Consider the following 27938-nt stretch of genomic DNA (forward strand, 5'->3'; position numbering starts at 1 on the left):
GCAGCTGCCTAAAAGTCAAGAAAAGAGGCCTCAGGGGAAACCTACCTTGATCTTGTACTTCCCAGCTTCCAGAACTGAGAAATAAAATTCTGTTATTTTAGTCATTCAGTCTTTGGTATTTTGTTATTACCTGAGCTGTCTCCAACACTCAAGTTTAATAGTGAAGGAACAAGGTTTGGACTTAGGTCTGCCTACTCTATTACTTCAAGTGTCCCATCTATTTGCTCATCTACAGTAAATGTACGCACAGGGTACATAGGGAAACAAGTTGGTTCAGTGCTTGTCAGCTGTGGAACACAATGTTTCTAACAAGCTCAGTCTGCAGGTGAATCACTCCTGCTAAGAACAAAATCAATGAGTTATGTTGTTTAAGAAGACACTGATGTAATGCAATGAATTTTTCACTAACCTTCAGACACTGGTAATTTTACAGCACTTGATACATGACAATCTCACACACACAAAAAGTAAGTTAAATGGACATTATATGATGGAACTGAGCATCCAAAACTTTAAAACCATAGAATTGTGAATTTTATATAAATATGAAGATCGTATTAGAAAAGGGAAACATTGAGTTTGGATTACATATCTGGTCTGCGGTATAATTCATGTCTAACATGAAATAGTCACCTTTCAAAGAGGACTTGTTGACACCAATTGTTCTCTCACAGTACACAGCTACAGAGACCTGAGAGAATGTTCCATTTTTATCCCGTGCATTATACATGCACAATATACATAATGTGACTGATTGCTCTGCCAGACTCAGGCCCTCTGGCTTCTCCTTAACACAACCTTAATGTTGTTCGAGTGCTGCCCGCCCCCACAAAGCCGTGTGCTTGAGATGCTGCCTCAGCACCCACCACACCCCGGGGCAATCACTGTGGTCCTATTTCCTTTGATGGTAATTAGTTTGCCGGGGAATGAGTCTGTGAGCCAGTGCTGGCCAGGGGACAGGAAGACACCAATTGAGTGAAGGATGGGAATGCCCGTTCTGCTTTCGATGCCATTCTGTCTCACATCAGAGGCAGTCACAGGTTTTGATCATCCGTCACATTCGTAAGGTACAATAGACTTTATTCTAATACTTCATTTATTCATCTTACGGAGGGATACAAAACAGGCAAACTGAGAGTACAGTTTCGTCATGTCATCAGGGGCTACCCAGGTATCCTGTCTTCTTGGCCCCCGTGACCCCCCGGGGCCGCACAGGAAGATGGGGTGCCCGGATGCACTGGACGGGAGTCCCAGCAGTGCTTATGGGGGCCAGCTCACCGCTCTCTGTGCAGATGGGGGATTTCAAGCAGATAAGGCAGCAATCAGCTTTCAAGACAAAGCATTCTTCTCCAGCTGCACGTGGCAGTTGCCACGGAAACGGTGCTGCGAGCAGGCAGCTCCCAGCTCACCTTCCCAGAGTGTGTAAATGTGTTTGGAGACCCAGGCCTGAGGTTACGCTCTTTTCACAGGAAAAACTTCGCTGGGGGATTCAAGGAATGGTTTCCAAGCTCTTCAGAAAGGAAGGGGGAACGGGGGGGGGGGGGGGGGGGAAGGCAAAAAAGAAAGTCTTGTTCCTCCAGACATTGTTGTGTCTGAACTGGATGCTTGGACTTCATCTTCCTGGTGCATTTAGCTTCCCAAGCTCCACTGTAAGACATTTTTATTTTCACAGTTTCTCTCCTTTCCTCAAACCTCTTCCCCAGTTCTTACCGTCAATTGATTTCTTGCTTCTTACTGAACTAAGAAAACAGGGAAGAGAATGTCTACAGGTTCCCACCACCACATACCAAAAACGATTTCCCTTATTACCCATATCCTCCACTCCCCTCTTCTTACTACGGATACATTGTCCACACGCCACTCTAAGGCCACAGCCCCTACCTGTGCTTTAGCTCTTGTGCCCATTCATCTACTCAAGGACATCATTTTAGCCTCTGCAACGCCCCCTCTTCCCCAGTTGATCATCCATCAGCATATAGCCTTTAGTATTTCTTTTTCTTTTTCTCCTCACCCAAAGACATGCTTTTTAAGATTTTTAAAAAATATATATATATATTTCATTGATTTTTTTACAGAGAGGAAGAGAGAGGGATAGAGAGTTAGAAACATTGATGAGAGAGAATCATCGATCAGCTGCCTCCTGCACATCCCCTACCGGGGATGTGCCCGCAACCAAGTACATGCCCTTGACTGGAATTGAACCTGGGACCTTTCAGTACGGAAGACCGACGCTCTATCCCCTGAGCCAAACCGATTTCGGCAAGACATGCTTTTTAAAGAGAGGATTGGGGGTGGGGGGGAGGGAGGAGAGAGAGAGAGAGAGAGAGAGAGAGAGAGAGAGAGAGAGAGAGAGAGAGAAAATCAGTTGCCTCTCTTATGTGCCCTGACCAGGGATCGAACCTGCAGTGTAGTTTTGTGCCCTGACCAGGAATGAATCCACCTTTTGGTGTATGGGATGACCTTCCTAACTGAGCCACAGATAGGGCTGTATTTCCTACCTTAAAAATCTCTCACTGGACCCTACCACAGCTATGGCCCATTTTTCTACTCACCATTATAGCAAACACCCCAAAGGAGTTTTCTATACTGCTGTCTCAATTATTCTGGCCTTATTATTATCCTTGTTTTGTTTTGAGATAACATTTATTAAAGCTGGGGACAGTGCAGCAAGGAAGGGCTTAGCCAAGAAGCAAGAGGAGAGTCTGGACGGGGATGCTGGCTCACTGGGAAGCAGAGACAAGGGGACCCTGAGCCGGGAATCAGGGGATCAGTCCGGGAAGAGCTGCACTACCATTGCTCCCCTGATTGCAAGTCTCCTGGGGCCCCTTCGAGTTTAGGAGAAGCATGCCTGTGGAGGAAGAGCATGCCTGATCATAATTTTCTGAATTGAGTTTCTATTACTTCAGCCGAAACCGGTTTTGCTCAGTGAATAGAGTGTCGACCTACGGACTGAAGGGTCCCAGGTTCGATTCTGGTCAAGGGCATGTACCTTGGCTGCGGGCACATCCCCAGTGTGGGGTGTGCAGGAGGCAGCTGATGGATGTTTCTCTCTCTCCAATGTTTCTAGCTCTCTATCTCTCTCCCTTCTTCTCTGTAAAACATTAATAAAATATATTTTTAAAAATATTATAACTTCATAAAATCAGCAATCTTTTTCCCCCATTGAATATTGGTTATTACTATGACTCAAAATAATTAAATTGGGAGCAAGAGTGTTTCAATATGAGAAATCTGTTACTGAACTAGCAACATACTGGAATACCTTTCAACTATGACCAGATTAAAGAAATGTCCATATCTAAATGTGAGCAAGGATGTTACTTCTTGAATTTAATATCTGCATATTTTTTCATAACTGAGTTACTTACTTTTAACCTGGGACAACATTAAAGGTTACATTTCAAGACAAATTAAAAAGGAACATTATTTTTACAATCCAACTATATACCTTGTCATTCCTTTGAACACTAAGTGCTTTTTAAATATTTATCAACAAGAAAAATGCTAATTATACAAAATTAGAACATTTAAGTTATTTAGATATTAGTGGTGTATTAAGTGAAGTACTTTAAAATGAGGCTTAAAATCCTATTATTTTTAAAAATATATATATTTTATTGATTTTTTACAGAGAGGAGGGGAGAGGGATAGAGAGTTAGAAACATTGATGAGAGAGAAACATCAATCAGCTGCCTCTTGCACACGGGGTGTGCCCGCAACCAAGGTACATGCCCTTGACCGGAATCGAACCTGGGACCTTTCAGTCAGGAGGCCGATGCCCTATCCACTGAGCCAAACCGGTTTTGGTGAAATCCTGTTATTTTTAATATACATATTTTTATTACATGTATTTATTATATATCTAATAGCTGCTTTAGTTCATAAGCAATCTCAATTGCATAGCGTTACAATTTCTCTTAAAAAAATAAGCTTGACATTTTATGACGTTTCCCATGCATGAGCACATTGAACTGTGGCGAGAGCTTGCTGAGGTCAGTAGGGCAAAACCAAGTCTTCTGTGGTCATTTTTTAAAGAGATGGGGAATAGTAAAGTGCTTATGATTAAACCTGGGCTGTGAAAAAGATTCCAAAAGGCTGTAGCAATGCAAGCGAAGCTCACAATTCTAAACTTAAACAGACACAAAAGACCTTGTCTTTGGGAGTCCGAAGTCCCACGCACAGGCACAGGATGGCGCAGCGATGGCACTTGTAGGAAACAGGCAAGGCGGTGAGTGGGCAAGGTTACATTGTCTCCTGAAAAAGATGCTAACCTCCTGGACCGAATGGAAATGGCATTTCTGTGCCCGCCCAGCATTTCCTGAGCGTTGCACCTGCCTTGCTTTGCACGGAGTAAGCAGCTGTCAGACAAGGGAAGCACTCAGTCGTGGAGGTGGTTGTTCTTTCCACGCTATTTGGGAACCGCCTACGTGAGAGTTTCTCCGGGGAGCCAGGAGGGAACACTTGAAGGAGCAGGGAGGATTGCCTGGCAGCAGCCTCGGGGGACAGGGCTTGTTGTTTGCCTCTCAGCATAACCATTATGGCTTGTCTCAGTTTCCGTTCTTACAAGGGTATTTCTTGGATCACATGATCTCACACATCTAGAGGAAATAATGAAGAACATAAACTGATGAACAAAAACAGACCCAGAGAAAGAGAAGCAGCTATCAGACTCTCAAACCTCAGAGGGAAGGTAGGGGAGGGTGGGGGCAAAGGGAAGAGATCAACCAAAGGACTTGTGTGCATGCATAAGGGCCTAGCCAGTGGCCCTGGACAACAGGGGGGTGGGGGCATACGTAGGAAGGGATTTGGGATGGGAATGGGGGGATGAGGACAATTGTGTGAGACCATAATCAATAATAAATAAATAAATAAATAAATAAATAAATAAATAAATAAATACCTCCCAACACAGTGAACGCCAGGAAAACAAACAAACAAACAAAAAAAAGACCACATGAACCCGAAGACTCAAACTATGGTCAGTGAGCAGAACCATGGGAAAACAGACTGCATTCCAATACGGAGGCAGACATATGTAATGGTAAAAACTACCAAAATCGGAAGAGACATGAGAAAGGAAAAGGAGCTAAGCACTATATATTGTACTGTGTGCATGTGTTAGTTATTGCTGCATAATAAATTACCCTAAAACTCAGCGGCTTAAAACAATACTCACCTATCATCGCCCAGTGTCCACGGGCCAGGGCCCCAGCAGTGGCTTTGCTGGGCTTTCGGCTTCAGGGTTTCTCACTGTGCTGCAATCAAGGGGCTGCAATCACCTCGGGGTCCACCTGGGGCCGAACTACTTCCAAGCTCACTTAACAGCTGGGCAGGCCTCTTCCTGGACGGTTGTACTGAGGGCCTCCGTTCCCAGCTGGCTGTGGTTTGGAGGCGGCCTTCTCCATCAGCGCAAGGACTTGAGAAGGCCCAGGGAAAGAATACCGGCAAAGGGGAGAAATCGGGCAGACCGAGAACTTTTTAGGGATTCACTCTGAACTGAGATAGGTCCTAAGGATGAGTCCAAGATTTATGATGTGTGCAACGGGATAAAAGGATGGTGCCGATTCACATGAGATCGGCACACAAGAGAACCGGGTTTAGGAAGGGGAGGAACATGAATTGTTTTTAACATATTATATCGAGGTGCCTTTGTGATGCCCATTGGGAGACAATGAAGTGGATATGAAGCTCAGAGAACTGGCCTGAAGATTTGAATTTATGACACTATCTAGTTCGTGCTCTGTAGCTCATACTGTTATATGATTGACCATGGAACAGTTACTCTGATCTATTTAGTTATTGATTTGCAAGGATCCCAGCCTAGAACTAAATAAGGTGGAGATGAACATAAACATTTGCTGTTAAACTCACTACTCCCTTCCAATTGCACTCCCCATGCACCTTATTTCAAAAGCATCTTGACAGATTAAGAAATTAGGGTTCAAGCATAGTACGTGGCACCCCACGATCTCCACCTCCTGGTATTCCTGCCTTTGGGTTATTTCTTCCCAAGTGTAGACAGGGCCTGACTTGCTTCTATGCTGTAGAATGCAGCAAAATCATGCAAGCCAATTACGTGATTGTATGACTTTATGTGAGACTCAGTCTGAAAGGCTGCCTGGAGCTAGAGCTTTCCTTTGCTGGCATGACAATGTAAGCGAGCCTGCTGAGAGGCCCATCTGGCAAGAAACTAGGGGTGACCACTAGCTGCTGAGCTAATTTGATAAATTTGATAATTTGATAAAATAACTTGCATTAAAAACATTTCAAATGATATGCAATCGTAAACAAACATGTTCTTCGATTATATTTTATTACTAAAATATAATTACAAAGTGATCTCATGTTTTTGTAATGAGCAAAACCAAGTGATGTGTACTTGTAGGAAGGTTGATGTATAAAGCAAGAAACGGAAGCCACCAGCCCCACAGCTATAAGGAAATGAATTCCACCAACACCTGGCTGAGCTTTGGAAGCTGGTTCGCCCCCAGTTGAGCCTGCAGATGAAATCACCTGGTTGACACCTTAATTGCTGGCTTGTGACCAAGGACAGAGAGCCTTGCTAAGCTGTGCTCTGACGGCTGACCCACAGAAACTGTGAGGTGATAAATGTGTGTGTGTTTTAAGCCTCTAAACTTGAGGTAATTTGTAAGGCAATATAGAAACCTAAGTAATACTTAAGCTTTAATTCATCTCTATTTTTAAACATGCTAACCTTTTTGTGCTACAAACAGTTGCCTACTTTTTTGTTTTGTTTTATTGGCTTTATTGATGCAAGCTCATTTTTAAAAAAAATATATTTTTTATTGATTTTTTTTTTACAGACTGGAAAGGAGAGGAATAGAGAGTTAGAAACATCAAAGAGAGAGAATCATCGATCAGCTGCCTCTTGCATACCCCCTACTGGGGATGTGCCTGCAACCAAGGTACAAGCCCTTCACCAGAATCGAACCCAGAACCTTCCAGTCCGCAGGCCGACGCTCTATCCATTGAGCCAAACCGGTTTCAGCTGCAAGCTCATTTTGAATAAAAAACAAGCTGTTTCATGTGAGTATTAGGAGCATAAAAGGTCACAGAGAGGTGAAAAACTTATCCTAAAATGGCAAGCTTTATTACTACAGATATCCCACTAGATTTAGAGAATAGATTTCGATAAATCTAGAATTAAAAAGCTAGAGCAAGAAAAAAAGACTAGCAAACCAGGTATTAGAGATTCACGTATTTACATTCTCATCAGTAGAAAATATAATTACAAAATGATCTCATGTTTTTGTAATGAGCAAAACCAAAAGTGATGTGCACTTGTAGGAAGGTTGATGTATAAAGCTTTTTGGAACTAAAACAACTAGTCATGACTGATTAGAGTGGATATGGAAAAAAACCCATGTCTAGACAAAATGAGTTAATTTGCAGGAAGGGAAACCACACTTTTAGATAGATATGTGCCACTTAATGCTTTCCCTTTGGCTTAATTTACATTTTGAAAAGTTATAGGAAATCCTAACGTTTCTGAGTTGCAGACATACAAAATTGCAAAAATACTTCTCTTCAGAGTTTCTGGCAGAGAAGCAAGTTGCTAATCCACAATAGAGGCAATTGATAAAATTGGACAATTTGATAAAATAACTTGCATTAAAAACATTTCAAGCCAAAACCGGTTTGGCTCAATGGATAGAGCGTCGGCCTGCAGACTGAAAGGTCCCAGGTTCGATTCCGGTCAAGGGCATGTACCTTGGTTGAGGGCACATCCTCAGTAGGGGGTGTGCAAGAGGCAGCTGATCAATGATTCTCTCTCATCAATGTTTCTAGCTCTCTATCCCTCTCTCTTCCTCTCTGTAAAAAATCAATAAAATATATTAAAAAAATAAAAAAATAAAAAAAATAAAAACATTCAAATGATATGCAATCGTAAACAAACATGTTCTTCAAATACTTATATCTCTTATTTGGTTAGCAGGGCAGATTTATCAAAAACAGGATTAATTAGATTCACTAGTAAATAACTAGGCTGCATCAATAGAAAAAGTTTCATTCAAGCAGCATATAAATAATTTTTACTTTTCCAAAATTGCAGTAGCAAATCAGTTCAAAGGTCATTGCTTTCTCAGTTTTCCACTTAATTCCAAGGCTCAAATTTGCTCTGGGGTGAGATGATTTCATTGTTCATTTAATGTAAACCAACTGTGTTGTCCAAAATCTCAGTTCTTGGCTGCCTTCCTGCTACACTCCCAGTGAGAACGTATCCTTCTGGATGGACTTAAAGACCATCTATATACTATTTTTTCAGCCCCAGTGAACTCCAAATCTCTATATACACCTGCCTACTGAAAAAAATCTGTGTATAATCGTATCTACTGGGTCCCAGGTTTAGCAATCCTAAAACCACAACTCCAGGTCACCACTGCAAACCTGCTCCTCCGGCTTCTTCAACTCAGTGCACCACCTTTCCCTAGGAGTTACGTGTGTGTGTGTGTTTAATCCTCACCCAAGGATAGTTTTTCCATTGATTTTTAGAGGGAGGAAGGAGAGTGTGTGTGTGTGTGTGTGTAGGAGAGAGGGGAGAGGGAGAGAGTGAGAGTGAGAGATATTGATTGGTTGCTTCCTGCACACACCCTGATGGGAGCTGGGGATTGAACCTGCAAACCAAGTCTGTGCCCTTGATCAGTAACCCCCCAATCCTTCAGTGCGAGGGCTGACACTCTAACCACTGAGCATACTGGCCAGGAGTTACTCTTCTCTTGTTCCCCAGACACATGCAATTCATTAAGTTCTCTCACTTCTACCTATAAAATACAGGGTGTGCCCCCCAAAACATATACACACTTTAATGGCTTAGCTCAATTTTGAAAATTAAATGTATTTTAATAAACACTGCCTTCATAATCATTCAAAGTGTGTGTATACATTTTTGGGACATCCTATATATCTCCAATTCTAACACTTTAGACACTTGTACCCCTACAATGTAGTGTGACTACACCTACTTTTGCTTAGATAATGGCAATAGCTTCCCCAACCCCCAGACCAGATTTTCAACCTTTTTCACCTCATGGCACATAAACTAATTACTAAATTTCTGTGGCATCTAAAAATATATTTTTTTGCCAATCTGAGAAAAAGAAAAGCTATAATTTTGATTAACATAGGACAGATATTATTTTTTTTGCTGCTGTCTTTTTAAAAATTGTATATCTAAGGGAAAAAAGGTCAGTGCCCCTGATTAAATAGTAAGGTATTGTAAGTTTTTAGAATTCTTGCGGAATACCAGTTGAAAATTGCTGCCCTAGACTATTCTCAACATAACAGAGAGAATTATGAAAGAGAAATCAAATCTAACCAGTCCTCTGGCTTTCCATCAAGCTCAGGATAAGATGTAAACACTTTTCCAGAAGCTACAAAGCACCCACATTGTCTTTCATGCTTGTTTACTCCTTCAGAATCTGAGTTATTTCAGAAAGGCACTTAGCTTGTTCTTGTCTTATTCACTACTATTATCTCCAGCGTCTACAGCAGTACCCAGCACAATCATACACTCAATATTCATGGGAAGAACTAATTTTTTCTGTTACAATACAGATGAGCATTATGAGGCCCTTACCTGGCTGCAAATAAACTTATAAATTTAAGGATTTGATTTTTTAATCAGCATAATTTTAGACTAGTAGCGTTTAAAACATGAGTTACACCCAGCCTGTGGCTCAGTGGTTGAGTGATGACCTATGAACCAGGCCATAGATCAATTTCTGGCCAGGGCACATTCTAGGGTTGTGGGCTCTATCCCCAGTGGAGGGCGTGCAGGTGGCTGACCAATATTCTCTCTCATTGATGTTTCTATTTTCCCCTCTCTGAAATCAATAACAATACATTAAAAAAACCAAAACCAAAACCAAAACCAAAACCATGAACTATTATTTTACCTTTTATAGTAACTATGGTTGATGATTCTAGAGGTGTAAATTCTTGAATAAAATTTCAAATCATAAATACATGTTTTATTAGAGGCCTGGTGCACTATATTTATGCACTGAGGACAGGTTGCTCCTCAGCCTGGCCTGTGTCCTTGGTGCTGCTGCGGAGGCGCGAGAGGCTCCTGCCACCACTGCTGCACTGGCCAGCCATCAGTCCTGCTTGTGGCTGAGTGACTCTCCCCTGGTGGTCATTGCATGTAATAGTGACCAGTTGTTCTGCCATTTGGCTGATTTGCATAATAGGCTTTTATTATATAGGATGCTTTATGACTGCTCCACTGTTGTAGCTCTTAATACATGGAAAAACAGCCTTTAATGAGAGGGCTGACAAATGGGCAGAGGAAAGCACACATGCAAAAGCAAAGTGAGGGTTGAAAAAGCAGGATATTCGCTGTACCAGCAAGTATTTTGGGATGGTTCTAAAATATACTTCAAGAAAGATGAAGCTGGAGAGCACAAAGGGCCCTAACATACCTGGCAAAGGATCCAAACAGCAAGCACCACAATCTCTTCTCCTATTTGCATTTTAGAAAGCTTCCTGTGGTGAATATGGAGGATGATGAGAGGGTGTGGTAGAGAGGCCACAACCAGAGTGGAGGCAGAGAGACAAATTTTGGACTCCAGAGCAACCCAGGCAAAGAACTATGGCTATGTTAGGAAGATGTCCCTTTGGGCTCCAGGCTGGGATGTGCAGCTTCGAGGCCTCCTTGTCTTCTCTACTCCAGGGTGGCCTGAGTAGACCTTGGGCAAACTATCACTGATTTTGTAGATGTTTCTTTATGAAGATCTTTGGTGTTCCATTATCTATGGAATTCTCATTCTTAATTCCAACCCATTTTATTAGCCTGAAATGAAGTCATTAACCAGTTTTTTATTATGTGTGTCAATTTTAGCAAGACGTCACACAGCCTAAGCTGGTCCGGTAATGGTCATGTGTTCTCTGATGACAAGGTCCTCAGGATGTGCTGGTAGTGATGGGAGGGGACAGGGGCGCGTGCTGGGTTCACAAATGCTCTGTGACACATAGCCATTGCCTTTTTCAAAACATGTAAAGACGCTTCTTCTCTTTCAAAATTTTGTGTCCTTAGGTGGACTGCTCAAAACGACTCCCGAGGCCAGGAGCCAGATGATATATGTCTTGCCTTTAAGTAAAACTACTTGTTTAAAGGAAAACCATTGCCAAGAACTCCAATGCTAGATTTAGAAACATTTAAAGCTTTCTCCAACCTCTTCTACTTCTGCTCCAATCAGCACCCTCCAACCTTATGCAATCCTCATTATTAGTTCTGAATCAGACTGCTTTTAACAACCAGGTACAGTAATGTACTTACTCCACTTCCACTTGCCTCATCTTTTTTGAAGAATACTTCTCTCATAATCTAAAAAAAGGAAGCCACGACCAGGGATTAAGTGTCCATAATATCTATTTTTATTACGAAAACATTAAATTTTGACACATTGCTTCATTTGCTTTTTAAAAATCTATTATCTGACTTAAATCTATTCAGCAAAAATGCCAATAAATTACATAAATCATAGTTTGGGTCTTTTTAAAACTAGGAACATAATATGTTTTATGATAATCAAACAACAATACTAAATCTGAGTTGCGTGAGTGGTTAACTTGTATTTTAACATTTAGCTTAAAACCAAAACCAACCACATGCTAATACACTGTTGAAAAAGTTTCTCAGAAACGCTTTCCTTATGGCTGTGTCAGTCAGTATCCTTCACTGAGGTACAGAATGCAGCGTTATCAGGTGTCAAGGCACTCATTCCAAATTGTCCTGTTCTGCTCAACTCAGGAGCAGCACTGGATGGAGGGCTGATGATATATATTAGCCCCCCCACCTCCTGCTCACACTATCTTGCCTTTAAATAACTTCATTTCTTTAAAAGGAAATCATTAGCTAAGAACTCCAATACTGAATTTAGAAACGTGATTCCAATACACATTAAATCTAATGTGTTAATAGTCACAAGTTCTGAAAAGTGAAAATAGGTAAATACAGAACTTATGTAAACAACCAATGAACTAAGGCAAATGGCACTGCCATTATATGCCTTAAAATGGTATATTTTTGGTGTCTGGAGTTCTTTAAAAATTACATTTTGGGACGGCTCAGATGAATTTCCATAAAAGATGTGTGTTTTGCATAAAGTTAGAGTTTGAAGGGTTTTCAACATGGGTGGTGGTGTTTAAAAAAATACATTGATAGTCTTATTAGTGAACGTTTCCCACTTGGTTTAAGTTTTATTGTGGAGGCAAACCAAAGCACTCTCTTAAGACTTCATGTTCAAAGTTACGATTAGGTCCTTATCATTCCTAGAAAATTTAAAGCTAGTTATCACCCTGGCTCTTATCATCATCTTCATCTTCATCATCCTCATCGTCTTGGTCTGCGGATTCATCCTCTTCTTCCTCCTAATCAGAAAATACACATTTAACATTATGAAGATTTCTCACTTCATATTCAATACATTATATATCTATTGATAAATTCTTTAATCTAGTAAGTATACTAGATTACACACTATCTGATTTTCTTGCTTTAATGCTTTAGGATCCATCCATCCATTCATCCATTTAAAATTCTTTATTGTTTAAAGTATTACATAAGTATCCTTTCCCCCAATTGTCCTCTCTCTGGCCGCTCTGCCATTTTTAATATGATACAAGACAGATAGGTTAACTGGCCGACAGATGGCTGTATCTCTCACCTGAACCAAAGTCAAAACAGAATGGCACATTTGGGTGATAAGAGTCTTGTTATGACAGGAACAATAATATCAATTCACTTTCTAGGCTCGAAGCCCAAAAGAGAACAGTTAACAAATGCTGAAAACTGTGCCCAATCTGCATCTTAAGTCAACTTGGTGAACACTGTGTAGATGATATTGAATTCATGCACCTAATGCATCTATGCCTGTAATTCTAGATATATAGGTTTATTTCCATAGTACAGTATAACTTTTAAAAATACATTATAAAGAAAGATAATATATAAGATTTCAATCTTACTGGATGACCGAGTTCCTTGAGTCTATCCTTTAATGACAATATTTTCTGATCCTGATCAGCCAACAGCACCAAGAGATCATCCTGTTCTTTTTTAGCATCTTTAATGTTCACCTCTAGCTGGTTTTTCTCATTTTGTAAAATGACAATGGTACTGTTAGATGAGTCCAGCTGCTCTTTAATAGAAGTTCTTTCCTCAGACAGAGCTTTAATTTCATTCTAGGAAAAGAAAGGTGAAAATCATGAATCTAAAATTAGTATTAACTCTCCTAAGGTTTTTAACAAGTAGATTCTTTCTATGATAAATCACTGTATCTGTCCAATCTGAGGAGTTTAAGGGTAGAGGCTTTTTTGTTTTGTTTTGTTTTTAAATTTTGTTTATTGATTTTAGAGAAAGAGAAGGGGTGGGGGGAGAGGGAGAAGGAGAAGTGGAGAGAGAGAGAGAGAGAGAGAGAGAGAGAGAGAGAGAGAGAGAGAGAGAGAGAGAGAGAGAGAGGAGAGAGAGAACAAACACATTGGTTTGTTGGTCCATTTATTTATGCACTCATTGGTTGCTTCTTGTATGTGCCCTGACCAGGGATCAAATCCGAAACTTTGGTGGATTGGGACGACACTCTGAGCAACTTGGCCAGGGAAATAGGACGCTTAAAACATACATTCATTCAGTAACATGAGAATTTATGTTAGGTTACACATCACAGATGGTTACTGTGAAAAATACAGTCTAACATAAAAAAATATTTTTAATCAGTTATTCCTCAATAAATCCCAAGAGACAATAACATTTCAGATAACCAGAGGAATAAATATACAAAAAATTTTATAGCAAAAGCCTGGTTAGCATCGGAATTAGAACTAAAGTTATTTTATTTTATTTTTTAAAACATTTGTCCCAACTTTATACATACAATTAAAGGCAGAAAAAATAGCTTCAAATAAAACCAATGGGTTAAAAATAATTTGACCATAATCCAAAAGGCATAATTACACATTACTTTTCTTTTTTTTTCTGCATTTTTTTTTTTTTTTTACTATTACCTCATTCCTTTCTTTATATTATTTATTTCTGGTTTCTATGTCACAAAACAGGCTGCAGGATTTCATGTGCCTGTGTTCTTTGGCCTATGAAAAGCTTACATGTAGCTTGTGTATTAGCCAAACTTGTATTCCTGCTCCTTATTGTGATTAGAGATTGATAAGAAAACCATTTTCACTTTCAAAGTACATTCTGATGTCTTCTTACTTTATATATTTGGTACAATTATTTGAAAAGGCATTAAAAAAATCTTTATTTGTGCCATTTTGGGTAACAGAATAGAAAGATTGTAAGATAACATTACACCTCATTAGCTTTCTTCATAAATCTAAGGATTTGAGAAATTAAGTGAAATAAATTCTAATTTCCTGGAGTTCATTTCATGTAATATGCAGTAAACCAAAGCCAACCTTTAACTCTTTAGTCTCTTGTAATAATGCCGAAAGCCTTCCTTCTACATCAGTAGTTTTTGCAGCTATTGCAGCTTCACTCTCTCCTGATACAGGAACTGATTGTGCCTGAAAGTAGAAATTAGGAAAAAAACAGTTTCTTTCAAGTTACGATCAATATGAAACTCCAATGATTTAATTTTATTTTAAAATTTTATTTCCAATAACAGAAAATATGATTCCCTCACATATTTATAGGAATAAAGTGCTCTCCCTAGAAAGATGAGTGATCTACAGTCAAGTAGAAGACAAGAGTGGTGGGGCACCAAATCTCAGCAGAGGAGGAGGAATCCTGGGTTAAGTTGCCTCAAGATCACACCAGGAAAGCAATCAACAAGACAGCTCTCACGTAGCTATAACAGCATTTAATAGCAGGAAATATTTTTCAAAGTCGTTTCCTCATAGAATTCCTATAATAGTTTAGTTGACACTGTCATCTCAGAGAGATAGGTGGGAACACTGAGTTGAATGCCATTAACTGGTGAAATGTAAGTATTTTCTTAAGAGCTATAGGAAGTATTCTTAAATCAATTTTTCAGTCTTTCCCTCCCTTTTCCCCCCCTATAAAATACTGAAGTGAGGTGCTGGTGTAGCAAATATCTGAACATGTGTAAAGGACTTTAGGATTGGAGGAATCTAGCAGAGTTTTGAGGTGTGTGTTAGACAAAGCCTACATGGCCTTGGAGATATGTTGGGAGAATATGATCATTAAAGACAATTCTGGTCAGGGCTCAGAAAGAAAAAAAGAGAGCTGTGGAGAAAGCTATAGAGAAAATGAGTATCATCACGAACAGACTGCTGATAGAAATATGGATGTTAAAGTGGTTTTGGCTGAGATCTGAGATGGAAATCAGGAAAGTGGAGGACAAGCAATTCTTGTTATAAAGTGACAAAGAACTTGGCTAAATTATGTCTAGTGTTCTGTGGAAAGTAGAATTTTTAAGTGATGAACGTGGACATTTAGCTGAGGAGATATCTAAACAAAGTGTCAAAGGCATGGACTAGCTCCTTGCTGCTTATAATACAATGTGAAAGGAGAGAGAAACTGAAGAAGGAAATGTTAAACAAAAGGTAATGAGAATTTTAAAATTTAGAAAATCTCCAGCCTAACTCTATTGCAATAAATGTCAAGGCATATTCTGGTGAAACATCAAGGGGGTGGCTGGACAACCGTTTGTAAAGAGGTTGCATGTGTGACTCATGGAACGAATCAACCACTCAGCAGAAGCTGGAATAGGAGGGCCTTCTTGTCCGATGGCTTGGACCTGAGAACTGCATGGGTTCTCGAGAAGGTTTCTCATAATTTTATACTAGCAGTAAACCTGCTAATAACTTGGACCGAAGGTTCAGACAGGATAAAATACAAAATATCAGCAAAATGAGCCAGTAAGTATCTGATTAAATTGAATGGGTGAGTCTAACTGTAATATTGAGGCTGCCACCATGGACAAGAAGTCGATGTGACTAGAACTCTGGCTAAAGGGAAGGTACTTTTTGACAAATTTGCTTCTTTTCCATTAGTGGTTGAGAAACAACACCTTAACCTTGTGTTTACTATTTTTTAGGAGAAAAAAATTTAACTAACTTACAAATGCTTCTGTTTTCTGTAACAGCTCCTGCTTTTCTGTCTGTAGTTTGGTAATCTCCACAGATTTTGAGTTTAACTGAGACTTTAATGTTGCCAGTTCCTAAGAGAGAAAAAAACAGTTGAGGTGTAAACTTAAATGGAATTTCATCAAGGAAATGTCTATTTTCAGGACATACACACAAGTTTACCTCCTGTTTTTTTTTTTTTTCCTCTTTTCAATTCTAAAAAACAATATTTTCTTTCGGACAGAAATGTTTAAATAGCCAATATACTTAACAAAACAATTATCATGGTCAATATTGTATGGATTAGGCAAAAGATTTTATATCTTCATATCTGTAGCTTATAAACATAATTATGTTCCCTTAATTGTTAGTTCACTAACAATCTACATATAACCTGATGAGATGCTGAGATCTGTTAAAAAGAACACCATTAAGAAAATTAAAAAACCACAATAACAAGCAAATATCATTACCTTATAATTATAATAGTTTCTGGATTTGCACATGGCTTTCTTTACTATCGGTTTTTGCTTGCATCACACAAAGTAACTCTAGATTAATAGAACTGAAAGGTGGCTACTCTATTACAATTAAAACAAGACAAAAAATAACTTGGAGCAAGCTGCACAATTACCTGTTTTAATTCTGCAATTTGTTCAGAATTTCTAGCTGAAGCGGTTGCTTCATTTGTGTCCGAGGATGTTTGGGAAGATTTCTACAAATAGCACAGAAATAAGCTATGAAATAAATTCAGACTACAAAGATAGGAAAAAAACAAAACTAAACAAAACAGAACTGTACATGCAGATGTTTACCAAAAAAATTCATACCAACATTTTAATTTTTTTCTTTTTTTTTAATCTGAGAGAGTAAGGAAGAAACACTGATGTGAAAAAGAAACATCGATTGGTTGCCTTCTTTAAGTGCCTCAACCAGGGATTGAACTCATAACCTAGATGTATGCGCCCTGATAGGGAATCAAACCCTAAACTCTTTGGCATATGGGATTATGCTCCAACCAACTGAGCAACCCAGTCAGGGCCCAACATTTTATTTTGATAAGATTTCAAGATACCACATACGGTCTACAACTTCTTCATAGTTAAATTGCTTACAGTCAATAAGCGAGGAAGTAGTGAAACTTCAGACAGTCTGACACAGCTCATATTCTAAAATCTTATTATGATAACTTTGGCTTATTATGATACTTTCCCCCAAAAAAAATAACCAGGATAATGAGGATTACTCTTGACTTCTTATTTAAAAGTTTTAAACATTTACTTACCAATTTTTCAATCAAAGAGTCCTTTTCAGCCAGCTGGCTTCGTAAAAGTTCCTGATTACTTTTTAAATTTTCTATCTCTTCTCGCAACCTACCAATTTCTTCTGGTTGAATGCCATTCATTTGAGCCCCATCATTGTGAGAACCTTGATGATGATTGTCTTTTCCTATTAGACAAGCATAAAATGTGAAAAGCTAGCACAAAACTTAAGTTTTTCATTTTTGAATTAGAAGATTCAAATATAAATTTAGTTTGGCAGCACTTTTTTGTAAGCACATTTCATTTTTGCAAAATAGTGTGTTGATAAAAATAACTAACTAATATTTTCAAGGTTTCTGGGAGAAAAGGAGAATAGTCTTATTAAGATTAAACTGCATGGTTTGGTGATTTAAGATAAAAAATTACACTAGTTCCAATTCCAATTCTGCCAACATAAGAGAAAAAAAAAATCCCTTAAAAAATGTCCTGAAAGAAATAGCTTTCTATATGGACTAAAATAATTGTCATAAAGGAAGTAAAAGATAATTTTTCTGAAAAATTTAATCACTTTGATATAAATAAACTATATTTCTAAGTAGCTGGCATTCCTATCATAAGCACTATAAGGTAATACTCTTTACAAGAATTTTAGCTCTTACGATGTGCCAGGCACTGAACTAGAATTTTACTAATATTATTTCATTTAATTTCCAAATGACCCAGATGCTAATATCAGCTCAACTTTATTGACAAGGAAATAAAAAAATGAGACCAGTCATCTTTTAAAAAATATATATTTTTATTGATTTCAGAGAGAAAGGGAGAAGGAGAAACATTAATGAAGAGAGAGAATCAATGATTGGCTGCCTCCTGAATGCCTCCTACTGTGGATCGAGACTGCAACTCCAGGCATGTGCTCTGACTGGGAACCAAACCTCGACCTCTTGGTTCATAGGTTTACGCTCAACTACTAAGCCATGATAGCCAGACTAGACCAGTCATTTTAAACTGGTTATACATCAGAATCACCTAGGGGAAGTTCTTTTGGAGAGGATCCAAGATGGCTGCACAGGTAAACACCTAACCGCAGCTGCACACAACAATTTCAATGAAATACAACTAAAATATAAAATGGACATTGCCAGAGCTACAGGAAGTCGACTGACTGGAAATTCTACAACAGAATCACCTCGGGATGAGCCTGCAATAATTACTGATGCATGGACCCAAACCTGACAAATTAAATCAGAAACACAGTGAGGTCTCAGAATTGGTTCTATTTATTTTTTAATTAAATTTTCTTTATTTTTTAGCCCTAGCTGGTTTGGCTCAGTGGATAGAGGGTCTGCCTGTGGACTGAAGAGTCCTAGGTTTAATTCTGGTCAACAGCACATGCCCAGGTTGCAGGCTCGACCCCCAGTAGGGGGTGTGTAGGAGGCAGTTGATCAATGATTCTCTCTTATCATTGATGTTTCTATCTTTCTCTCCCTCTCTGAAATCAATAAAAATATATTTTAAAAATAAATAAGTAAAAATAAAATACCTTTTTCTTCTTCAATTATAGCTGACATACAATATTGTATTAGTTTTAGTGTATACTATAGTAATCAGACATTTATAAATCTAGTACCCATCCGAAAAGTATTGGTGCTATATAAAAACAAAATACCCCCAAAACTCAGGAGATTCTAATGTACACCCAAAGGCTGAAAGATCAATGAACCAGAAAATCAAACAGGTACCAAGGAGGCTGAACTTCAAAATCTGATTTACATGTTTATCACAGTGATTGATTTAAGATTAAAGAAAGACTACTCTACAAAAACAATCTGTTTGACAACTCTTGGACACATTGCAACAGTGATGGCCAACTATACGTACCTAGCTGTACTTTAAGAAGATTATACTGATCTTTGTGTTGCTGAATCTGAGATACTTGCTGAGTGACTGCTGTTTGGAGCTGTTCATTTTGACATTTTAATGTAGAAATCTGTTGTTTTAAATCTTCAAGTTGCAGATCCTGTGAAATAAAACATAATTCAAGTGTTATAAATTCATACCAATTAGCATTAAGAAGGTGAACAAATTAAAAACAAGAGATTACTTTGGGTCAGGATGTTGAAGTACTCACTTCTAAAACCATTCAATAATTAGGCAGTATATGCACCAAGGCCAGTTAACATAAAACCCCACTAATAGCACTATCATACATCCTGTAACCTATCTACAATTATTGTGAATGGAGAGGTCAATTTAAAAAATTCCATTTTATGGTCCATCAAATCATATAAGAAATTTAAACCAAACTACTTAAAAAGGTAGTATATGCATTATACCTATGCACCTATATTACTTTTCACATTAAAGACAATCATGTAAAAGAACACTTGTAATCTTTAATTTATTGACCATTCATAATTTTCTCATGTTGTTAACACAGTTTCATAATAACTTTGTTAATCCTCACCTGAGGATATTTTTTCCACTAATTTTTAAGGAGAGTGAAGAGGGGGGAGACACACCAACTGGTTGCCTCTTACATGCGTCTTGACCAAGGCCGCAGATCAAGCCTGCAACCAAGATACGTGTGCTTGACAGGAATGGAACTCAAGATCCTTCAGTTCAGAGGCCGATGCTCTAACCATGGAGCCAAACAGGCTAGGGTTATGATCATAATTTTTAATGCTTACTTAGTATCTAATCAGTAAATGCACTATGATTTATATTCAAAAGCAACACTGAGGCTACTTTCCATTTTTCTAAGTGATAAATTTATTACCATAAATATGTTAGTCTATATAATTGTCCTAAATTTTGAAGAATTTCCTTAAAATGGATATTCAAATGTCAAAGTGTATATAAACATTTTATAGCTCCTGTGCTTATTGCCTAATTGTCAAATAGCATTATAAATGATGTAAATATTTAAAAGAAATATTTCTAAAGAAGAGTCATTATAAGTAATTGTGTCAAATCACTCTTTTTCCAAATTAACCACATTTATCAGCTCCAAGTGTAGGATACAACATCACATCCCAAGTATTTATTTTCTAGTGTTCTAAAGACATTACATATTTTACTAAGATACAAATGAAAAATGCTAATAACTATGGGTAGTTTAATAATACAAATCTGAATTATTCAAGGCTGATTCTAATTTACTGATTTGCTTATAAACTGAAAGGCTCAGACTGAACCATAAATATAACACCACTAGAGGCCAGTGTAAGAATTCATACATGGGTGGGGGCCCAGGCCTGGCTGGTGATTTGGGCTGATTTGGGCCGTCTCACCCAGTCCCGATTGGGGCGATGGGGGCTGGCTGGCCTGGAGGGCTCCAGGGTGTGTGCAGCCTGTCTTGCCCAGTCCCAATAGGCTGGACCCCAGCAGCAAGCTAACCTAGCAGTCAGAGCATCTGCTCCCTGGTGGTCAGTGCGCATCATGGCAACTGGTCGAGTGGTCGACTGAAAGGCTGACCACTGGGTTGGACACTTAGCACATTAGGCTTTTATATTTATAGATTTTTATTCTTTCTTACAATTTCAATCTCAACAATATAGACTATGGGGAAGAAAAGCACACACAGAGGGGTTTTCTCATTTAGAGGGCTCCACCCAAGCTCTTACTTGCCACACCTGCCTCAGGCGTGCACAATGGCAGGAGTGGAGGGCTGTCCCACATGAACTGCCGCCAGTGTACTGGAATTTATGACACTGGGATTTTAACATCAATATTCTCATTTCCAGATAATACTACAGCACTTTATACAACTCTAATCAAGATACCAGGATGAGCCATTAAATGAAAGAAAAAACTAAGCAACATTTTTAAGGAAAGCAATGGAAGACCGAAGGTGCTCAACACAATGCAAATGGGAGCTTCTCTGGTATCCTGAAAAGAAAATGTCAATTGATGACTTTGAAAATCTAATTTCAACTAAATTTATAATTATTCCCTCTAATACATCAGCTCCCTTTCTTCTTCCCTTGTTCTAACTCAATATCAGCTATTAATTTGTATAAGACAGTGATCTAAGGATCATATTTGACCCTTTATCCTTTCCCACACCTGCATCCAATCATTATCAAGTCCTGCCACTTTTATCTTTCTTAGTTTCCACATTTTTCAGATCGACTCTATACCACAAAGTATGAGCTTTAGAGTCCCATTAACACATGTATCTGAATTCTGTTCCACCACTCACAAAGTGACCCTGGACAGGTTAAATTCTCTGTAGCAGATTCATTTATGCTAAACTGAAGACATTAACTAATTTGTAAGGATGATATGAAAATTAAATGAGATTGTGTTTAAAATGTACTTATTGATCACCTAGTACCTAGCAAACAAAAACTGGCAGCCATTATCATTATGGTCATCATCAGTGATCCAATTTCCTCCCCTAGCCCACCACAACCACCTCCTTCTTCGGCTCCCTCCTTCAAGCCTTGCCTCCTTTATATAGGTACCAAATGCTCTATGTATATGCCAGTTACATTTCTTGCCTCTTTTTTCTCTCTCCTTTTGCCTAGCTTACTCCTGGCCATCCTTTTAGGGCTCGGCTTCTCTGTTTTCTCAAAGCCTCTGTTTCTACCTAGATAAATTAGGTGTCTCTCAATGCTGCCATACAGCTTTGATTATCTCTTATCACTAGACTTAATCCTATATAATAAAACCTTATATGCAAATTGACCAAATGGTGGAATGATCGGTCCTATGACATGCACTGACCAGGGGGCAGATTCTCAATGCAGAAGCTAAGCTCACGGCCAGTGAGTGCGGCAGCAGTGATGGGAGCCTCTCCTGCCTCTGAGGCAGTGCTAAGGAGCAGTGAGAGGGCAGAGGCTGGGCTGAGGGGACTCCCTCCCCCCAGTGCATGAGTGTCATGCACTGGCCTCTAGTATATTATAATACACTAGTAGCCCTGTGCACGAATCCATGCACAAGTAGCTTGCTCCCTCTTGCCTCAGTTGGCCACCCACCCACCACTACTGGTAGCTCTCTGTCGCTTGTAGCTTGCTGCCCCTCCCTCCTGGCTCCCTATGCCCTCTCCCTGTATTTCCCCCCTCTCATAGCTTGCTGCCCTGCCCCCTCCGGTAGCTTTTCTCTGCCCGCTAGTAGTTCGCTGCCCCACCCTCCTGCAGATCCGTAATCTGGTTGTTATTCCTCAGGGTGTAACAGATAATTAGCATATTCCTCTCTTATTACATAGGATGTGTCATAATAATCTATTTATAGGTTTGTCTCCCCATGAGATTGTGATAGGGAAACTATCACAATATCCTGCAAACTGCTTAAAACAGATGAATACTCAGTTTACTGAATACTCAGATGTTTTTGAATTATTTAGGAAAACATGTTTTACTTTCTGTATCTTCTTACATTTGAAATGCCAGGAAAAACTCTTTTCTAAAGTAGTAAAGTATTATGTCAGAGAGGGTATTTATCAGTACGCACTTGCTCTCGAATCACGTTTTTGTAGTGAGTCACAATACTGTCATGCTGTTCTAATGTTTTCTTCTCTTCTTCTTCCTTTTTATCTTCTTCACTGGACTTATAAATAGCCTTAGTTATCACACCTATAAAAGAAGGCTTATTTAAAATTTGTTTTAAACATTTAAAATACTATGTTATTAAGAATTAATCAGGAAAAACATATGGCCTAACTACATGAGACAGAAATAATCTTTCCAAACTTATGGAAGGCTGAAAACCCTTCAATGGGCTACATATCAAGAGCTAGGGGAAAAAACACCACCACTTTTAAGCTTATCATAAAATCTGCACATGACCAGAATAACATATACAATATAATCTTAGGTACTTTGTAATGAAAGTACCAATATAAAAGTTCTTATCTTACCTTCAAGTTCTTTTACCAGCTTTGTAAACTCATGATCAAATACCATGTATTCTGGAGTGGGAAAGTTGGGCTGGGGTTTCTGAGATGCTCTCGAATACAACTCATGTTTGCTAATAAATCCTAGTTTCTCTATGAAATTCTCTTTGCCAATCCTCTTCTCTATTAGTTGTTTCAGTTTCTCTCTACAGAGATAAATATATTGAGATGCTTAAAAAAAAAGTCATGACGAAACATAAAAACTTGGTTTACATTATACTTTGGCACAAAAATATTTATCTTTTTCTCTTGATAACATTAATATCATTTATTCTAGCACTTCCCACTTACTTACTTCATGTAGTTCTCAAGCGAGTTATCATTGAAATAAATAGAAATGCCCAATAGAAGGGCACATAAGCCTTGGACCAACTGCTCTTCCTCTCCAAGATTTTCTGCAATTTGCCCAGTAAGCTGAAATCTTTGTTAAGGAGACTAATTGTTCATAATATCTAGAGCATTTTATTTTATAATTTGAATTTGACATGTATTTCATGTAAGAGTTCTATAAGAAGTTCTATACAGTCCCAGCGAACACACACACACACACACACACACACACACACACACACACACACACCTTAAGCAAGCACCATAATCACTTTAACAGTTTAAAAAGTTCAAATATAGAAAATTCAAATATTTGGAGCATAGAGCTACTTCAAACTGAGAGGAAGAAATAAAATGACAATGATAACTACTTATATATATTTTACACCAATAGAAAGGATACAAAGGGAACATTGGCTGAATTGTGAAGAAAATGCGTTACCGCAATGGGACAGTTACTTAGCCAGGTACAAAGCAACATCAGTAATCCAACTCTTGTCTGTATTTTGCTTCCCTGAAATAGATAAGTCAGCAGAAACTCCATTTTACTTTTTCTTTTCTTTCTTTTTTTTTTTTTTTTCAAATTTAAAGTTGCCCTAAGATCCTTCCCCATTCACATAAGAACATATTTAACATCTTATAAAAGATGTGTCAGGAATCCAGATTTTAAAAATTGAAGAAGATAATGCATTCTTGTGTCCTCTATGAGCTGTACTGCACAGCAAGAAATGAACAGTAAGGAATCAGAACTGATTCATGTTCTTAAGCATATCCTGGGTCATCTAAAATACTATTAGTGAAAAAACCTGGTCTGCTAAGGAGGAAGCATTTTATATAGATGCTTTATAAAATGTATCAATCCTAAGTCACTTTATAAAAAAATTAATTTGCCAGACAAATTTTTGATGTTTCAATTAAAAGTTTAAAAACAAGTTTCGAATACAAGGACAAATTCTACCTCCTTCAAAAAACATTGAGAAAAATACAAAGAAATAATCATCTGAATTATTTAGTTAAGTTTCATTAAAGAATATATTCTCTAACAGAAAAATAAACAAACTATGTTACAGACTCACTGACAACATGAAGGATAATAAAAAAATCACAAACATAATGAAGGAGAAAAAGATTTATGTAAGTTAGTTAAGTGCCTCAAATCACTAACTACACTGCTGCAAAGTATAATTAAACAATACTGAACACTAACCTATCCATCCAAATTATAGTTTTCTAAATTTTGATACAACAGATTTATATCTGCTTTGTGGGAAATTCTGTTTGCTGATATCATCATCACAGCCAATATTATATTATTTAACCTATATTTTTTTATTAAGAAAAACAAAACTTTTGAAACAAAATAATGGGTATTAGCACAGTAATGTATTACTTTTAGGAGCAACTTCAGGAAATAACCAAAATACAATTATTCAAAGATCTAGAGAACTATGAATTTAAAGTAACAGCCATTACCATGTTTTGAAAATTTCTAGCATTAAATTTCTAATTTAATGAGTCTTGATGTCAATATCTTGGCCTTTCTATAATCTATTTTCCAGTTTACTTAATATTTAAACAAATTCAAATTAGACCTCTTCAAATGATTTGCCAAGTAAGCATTAATTAGCATGAATTTAATTTCCACATGAATCATTTTTCCTTGCCTCTATGACTCTACTGTGTCCACAATATATCTTCATGTTATGCAAGTAAAGTGAAAAGTTAAAATATATATACTTATACACTTATTCTCAATTGACTCTGTGCCTAAGGGCACTTAAAACTAATTACTCAAGTCATACATGCAAATGTTTTATTGATTTTCTCTGGTTATATATAAAAAGTTTACTATTACTTGAGACACTATTTGTAGGTGCCAAATATACCTATTTCATATATACAAAGGCATCCTATCAAATCACTGGCTAATATCTGAGTAAACAAATGTGCAATTAGATTCAAATTTGAACCTTCTAGAAGTATGCCCTGAGGGTCTAATTGAAGGATAAGAAGAGCAAAGTTAAACGTAAGTGAGAGAGAATAGAATATCCCCTTTATTATAGTTACAAAATAATATAAAGTACACAAGAATGAACATAATTAAAACTGTATAAAACCTAACCTAGGAAAATTAAAAACCATCCCTAAAGAGCATAAAAGTAGACGTAAATCAATAGAAAGAAACCATATCTAGATAGGAAAAAAAAAAAAAAAAAAGAGAGAGAAATGAATACAGCCAGCACAAAACCATCAGTGGGTTATAGGTGGACTTAAAAAATGTTGGAACAACAAGAGAGCTATCTAAAATGAGGTTGCATATCTCATATCTCATTGAGGAAAGTGGAACAAAGACTTACATGCAAAAAATTATACCAGTAAGTATGAGATAAAAATATGATCAAATTCCTTAAAATCTTGAAGTGGTAAAGGCCTTTTAAGTATGGCAAAGTAGAAGCAATAAAAGGAAAGTGATACAAAAATAAAATAAAATAAATCCAAAACAAAACACTCAGGTCAAAAGACAAATGACACCTCAAGAGAAATATATTTGTAAGTTATCACCGACAAGGGTTGAATTCCTTAATATTAAAAAAGTTCTTATAACCAATAAATTGGATTAATAATCCAATAGCAAAATGGGCAGATAAACCATGAAAAAAAAAAGAGTTCACAGAAAAACTTAAACTGATGTGCAAACATACAAAAAGTGATTCAACATTTTAATAAGGGAAATGCAGGTTAAAACTCAGTGAGATAACATTTTTACCATCTATCAGACTGGCAAGAATACAAGTTTGACACCATGCTATTCACTGTGGGGAAATAGATAATCTAGTACACTGCAATTTTATTTCACTTAGCTAGTGGAAGTGTAAAATGGCATCAAATGAAAGAAAAAACCAAGGTGCAGAATAGTGGGTATACATAAAAAAACATTGAGAGTATAAAAGAAATGCCCATTACCTTACAAATCATTTGAATATAAAAGGCAGGGAACTAGGATATGGGCCAAGTTCTTATTGTATACCTTTCTACATCATTAAAAAAATGTTTATTTAAATCATTTTTATTTTTCAATTACAGTTGATATATAAATATTAACACTAGACACCCGATGCATGAAGATTAGTGCAGAATGGGTCTTCTTTACCCTGGCTGCCAGCACAACCTTTGCTCTTTTGATTTCTAAACTATGTATTACCCATTTCAAAAGGACAAAACAATATTTTTAAAGAACTGAAGTTTTAATTCTAAGAGTGGCAGCACAGTATCAGTAAAAAGGACATTTGGTTGGATATTGGAAGAAACAAATGTTATGTGGGCCCAAATTTCCTTTTTGTAACAGAGGGAGTTGGATTACATCATCTCATTAAGATGATACCAGGATTTCTAGCCTGACTTTAAAACACAATAGCTATAAAACCTTACCTAATTCTCTTCCACATCCTTAAATAAGGGCAATAGTTAATACCCAACTCACAAAGTTGTGGAAAGGATTAAATACATGTAAAGAACTTAGAACAGTGTATGGTAAATGCTCTACAAATGTTATAAACTACTATCCTAGTTTCTAGCTCTGCAGCTCTATGACTCTCTAACTACTAGCATATTAAAAGCAGAACTAATGCTCCAAATTTAAAATAGATGCCAGAATAAAGCTGACCTGAAAAAAGAAAACAATAATATTAATTGCTGGGATAACTTTTTAAAATTATTACCTCAGTGAAATATGGGCAGCCCTTGAGTTGCTCGATTAAAAGAAACCCATGCATATTGGAAGCATGCAAAGTGAGGACTATGTAATAATGCTCTTTTATGCAAATTATATCCTATCTAATAAAAGAGTAATATGCAATTTGACCATACCCCTGCTACACCCACAAAGCCATGCCCACCAGTCAATCAGGATTGAGTATGCAAATTAACCCAACCAAGGTGGCTTCGGCCATGGAGCGAGCAGGAGGCTTGGTTTTCCCAGCAATGGAGGAAGCCAAGCTTTCCGCACACCATGGCTGGCCGTGGACTCCACTCCAGGCTACAAAGTTTCAATTATAGAAGATAAATGGCAGTAGCCATGGAGCTGGAGAGAGCAGGAGGCTTGGGTTTCCCCAGCGGTGAAGGAAGCCAAATTTCCTGGCTGGTCCAGGTCGCCACTCAAGGCTACAAAGTTTCAATTATAGAAGATAAATAAATCCCAACAAAAATGGCTGCGGCCACTGGGCAAGAAGAAGGCTTGGGTTTCCCCAGTGATGAAGGAAGCCAAGCTTTTCACTGCCCTGGCTTGCCCGAGACTCTGCTCAAGGTCACAAAGTTTCAATTATAGCAGATAAATAAACCCCAGATACCAGGGCCTCTGTTTGGATTGCTGGGGGGTGTGGCCG

General features: G+C 37.9%; 1 protein-coding gene across 4 annotated transcripts in view; it reads right to left on the minus strand.

The window, feature by feature from the left end:
- Positions 1-11374: 11374 nt before the first annotated feature.
- USO1 (USO1 vesicle transport factor) overlaps positions 11375-27938 on the minus strand; it is a 70754-nt gene continuing 54190 nt past the window's right edge. For all 4 annotated transcript variants that reach the window (XM_084881170.1, XM_084881168.1, XM_084881167.1 and 1 more), the window contains 11 exons: positions 23960-24070; positions 23522-23640; positions 23191-23372; positions 22785-22906; positions 19209-19347; positions 17351-17514; positions 16700-16780; positions 16062-16160; positions 14434-14541; positions 12991-13206; positions 11375-12393 (listed from right to left, as the gene is read on the minus strand). In XM_084881170.1, coding sequence (XP_084737296.1) covers positions 12310-12393; positions 12991-13206; positions 14434-14541; positions 16062-16160; positions 16700-16780; positions 17351-17514; positions 19209-19347; positions 22785-22906; positions 23191-23372; positions 23522-23640; positions 23960-24070 — 1425 coding nt within the window. In that variant the 3' untranslated portion in view covers positions 11375-12309. The remainder of the gene's footprint in view (positions 12394-12990; positions 13207-14433; positions 14542-16061; positions 16161-16699; positions 16781-17350; positions 17515-19208; positions 19348-22784; positions 22907-23190; positions 23373-23521; positions 23641-23959; positions 24071-27938) is intronic.

This window comes from Pipistrellus hanaki (genome assembly GCF_964339955.1).
Source record: "Pipistrellus hanaki genome assembly, chromosome: 1".
Classification (NCBI taxonomy): domain Eukaryota; kingdom Metazoa; phylum Chordata; class Mammalia; order Chiroptera; family Vespertilionidae; genus Pipistrellus; species Pipistrellus hanaki.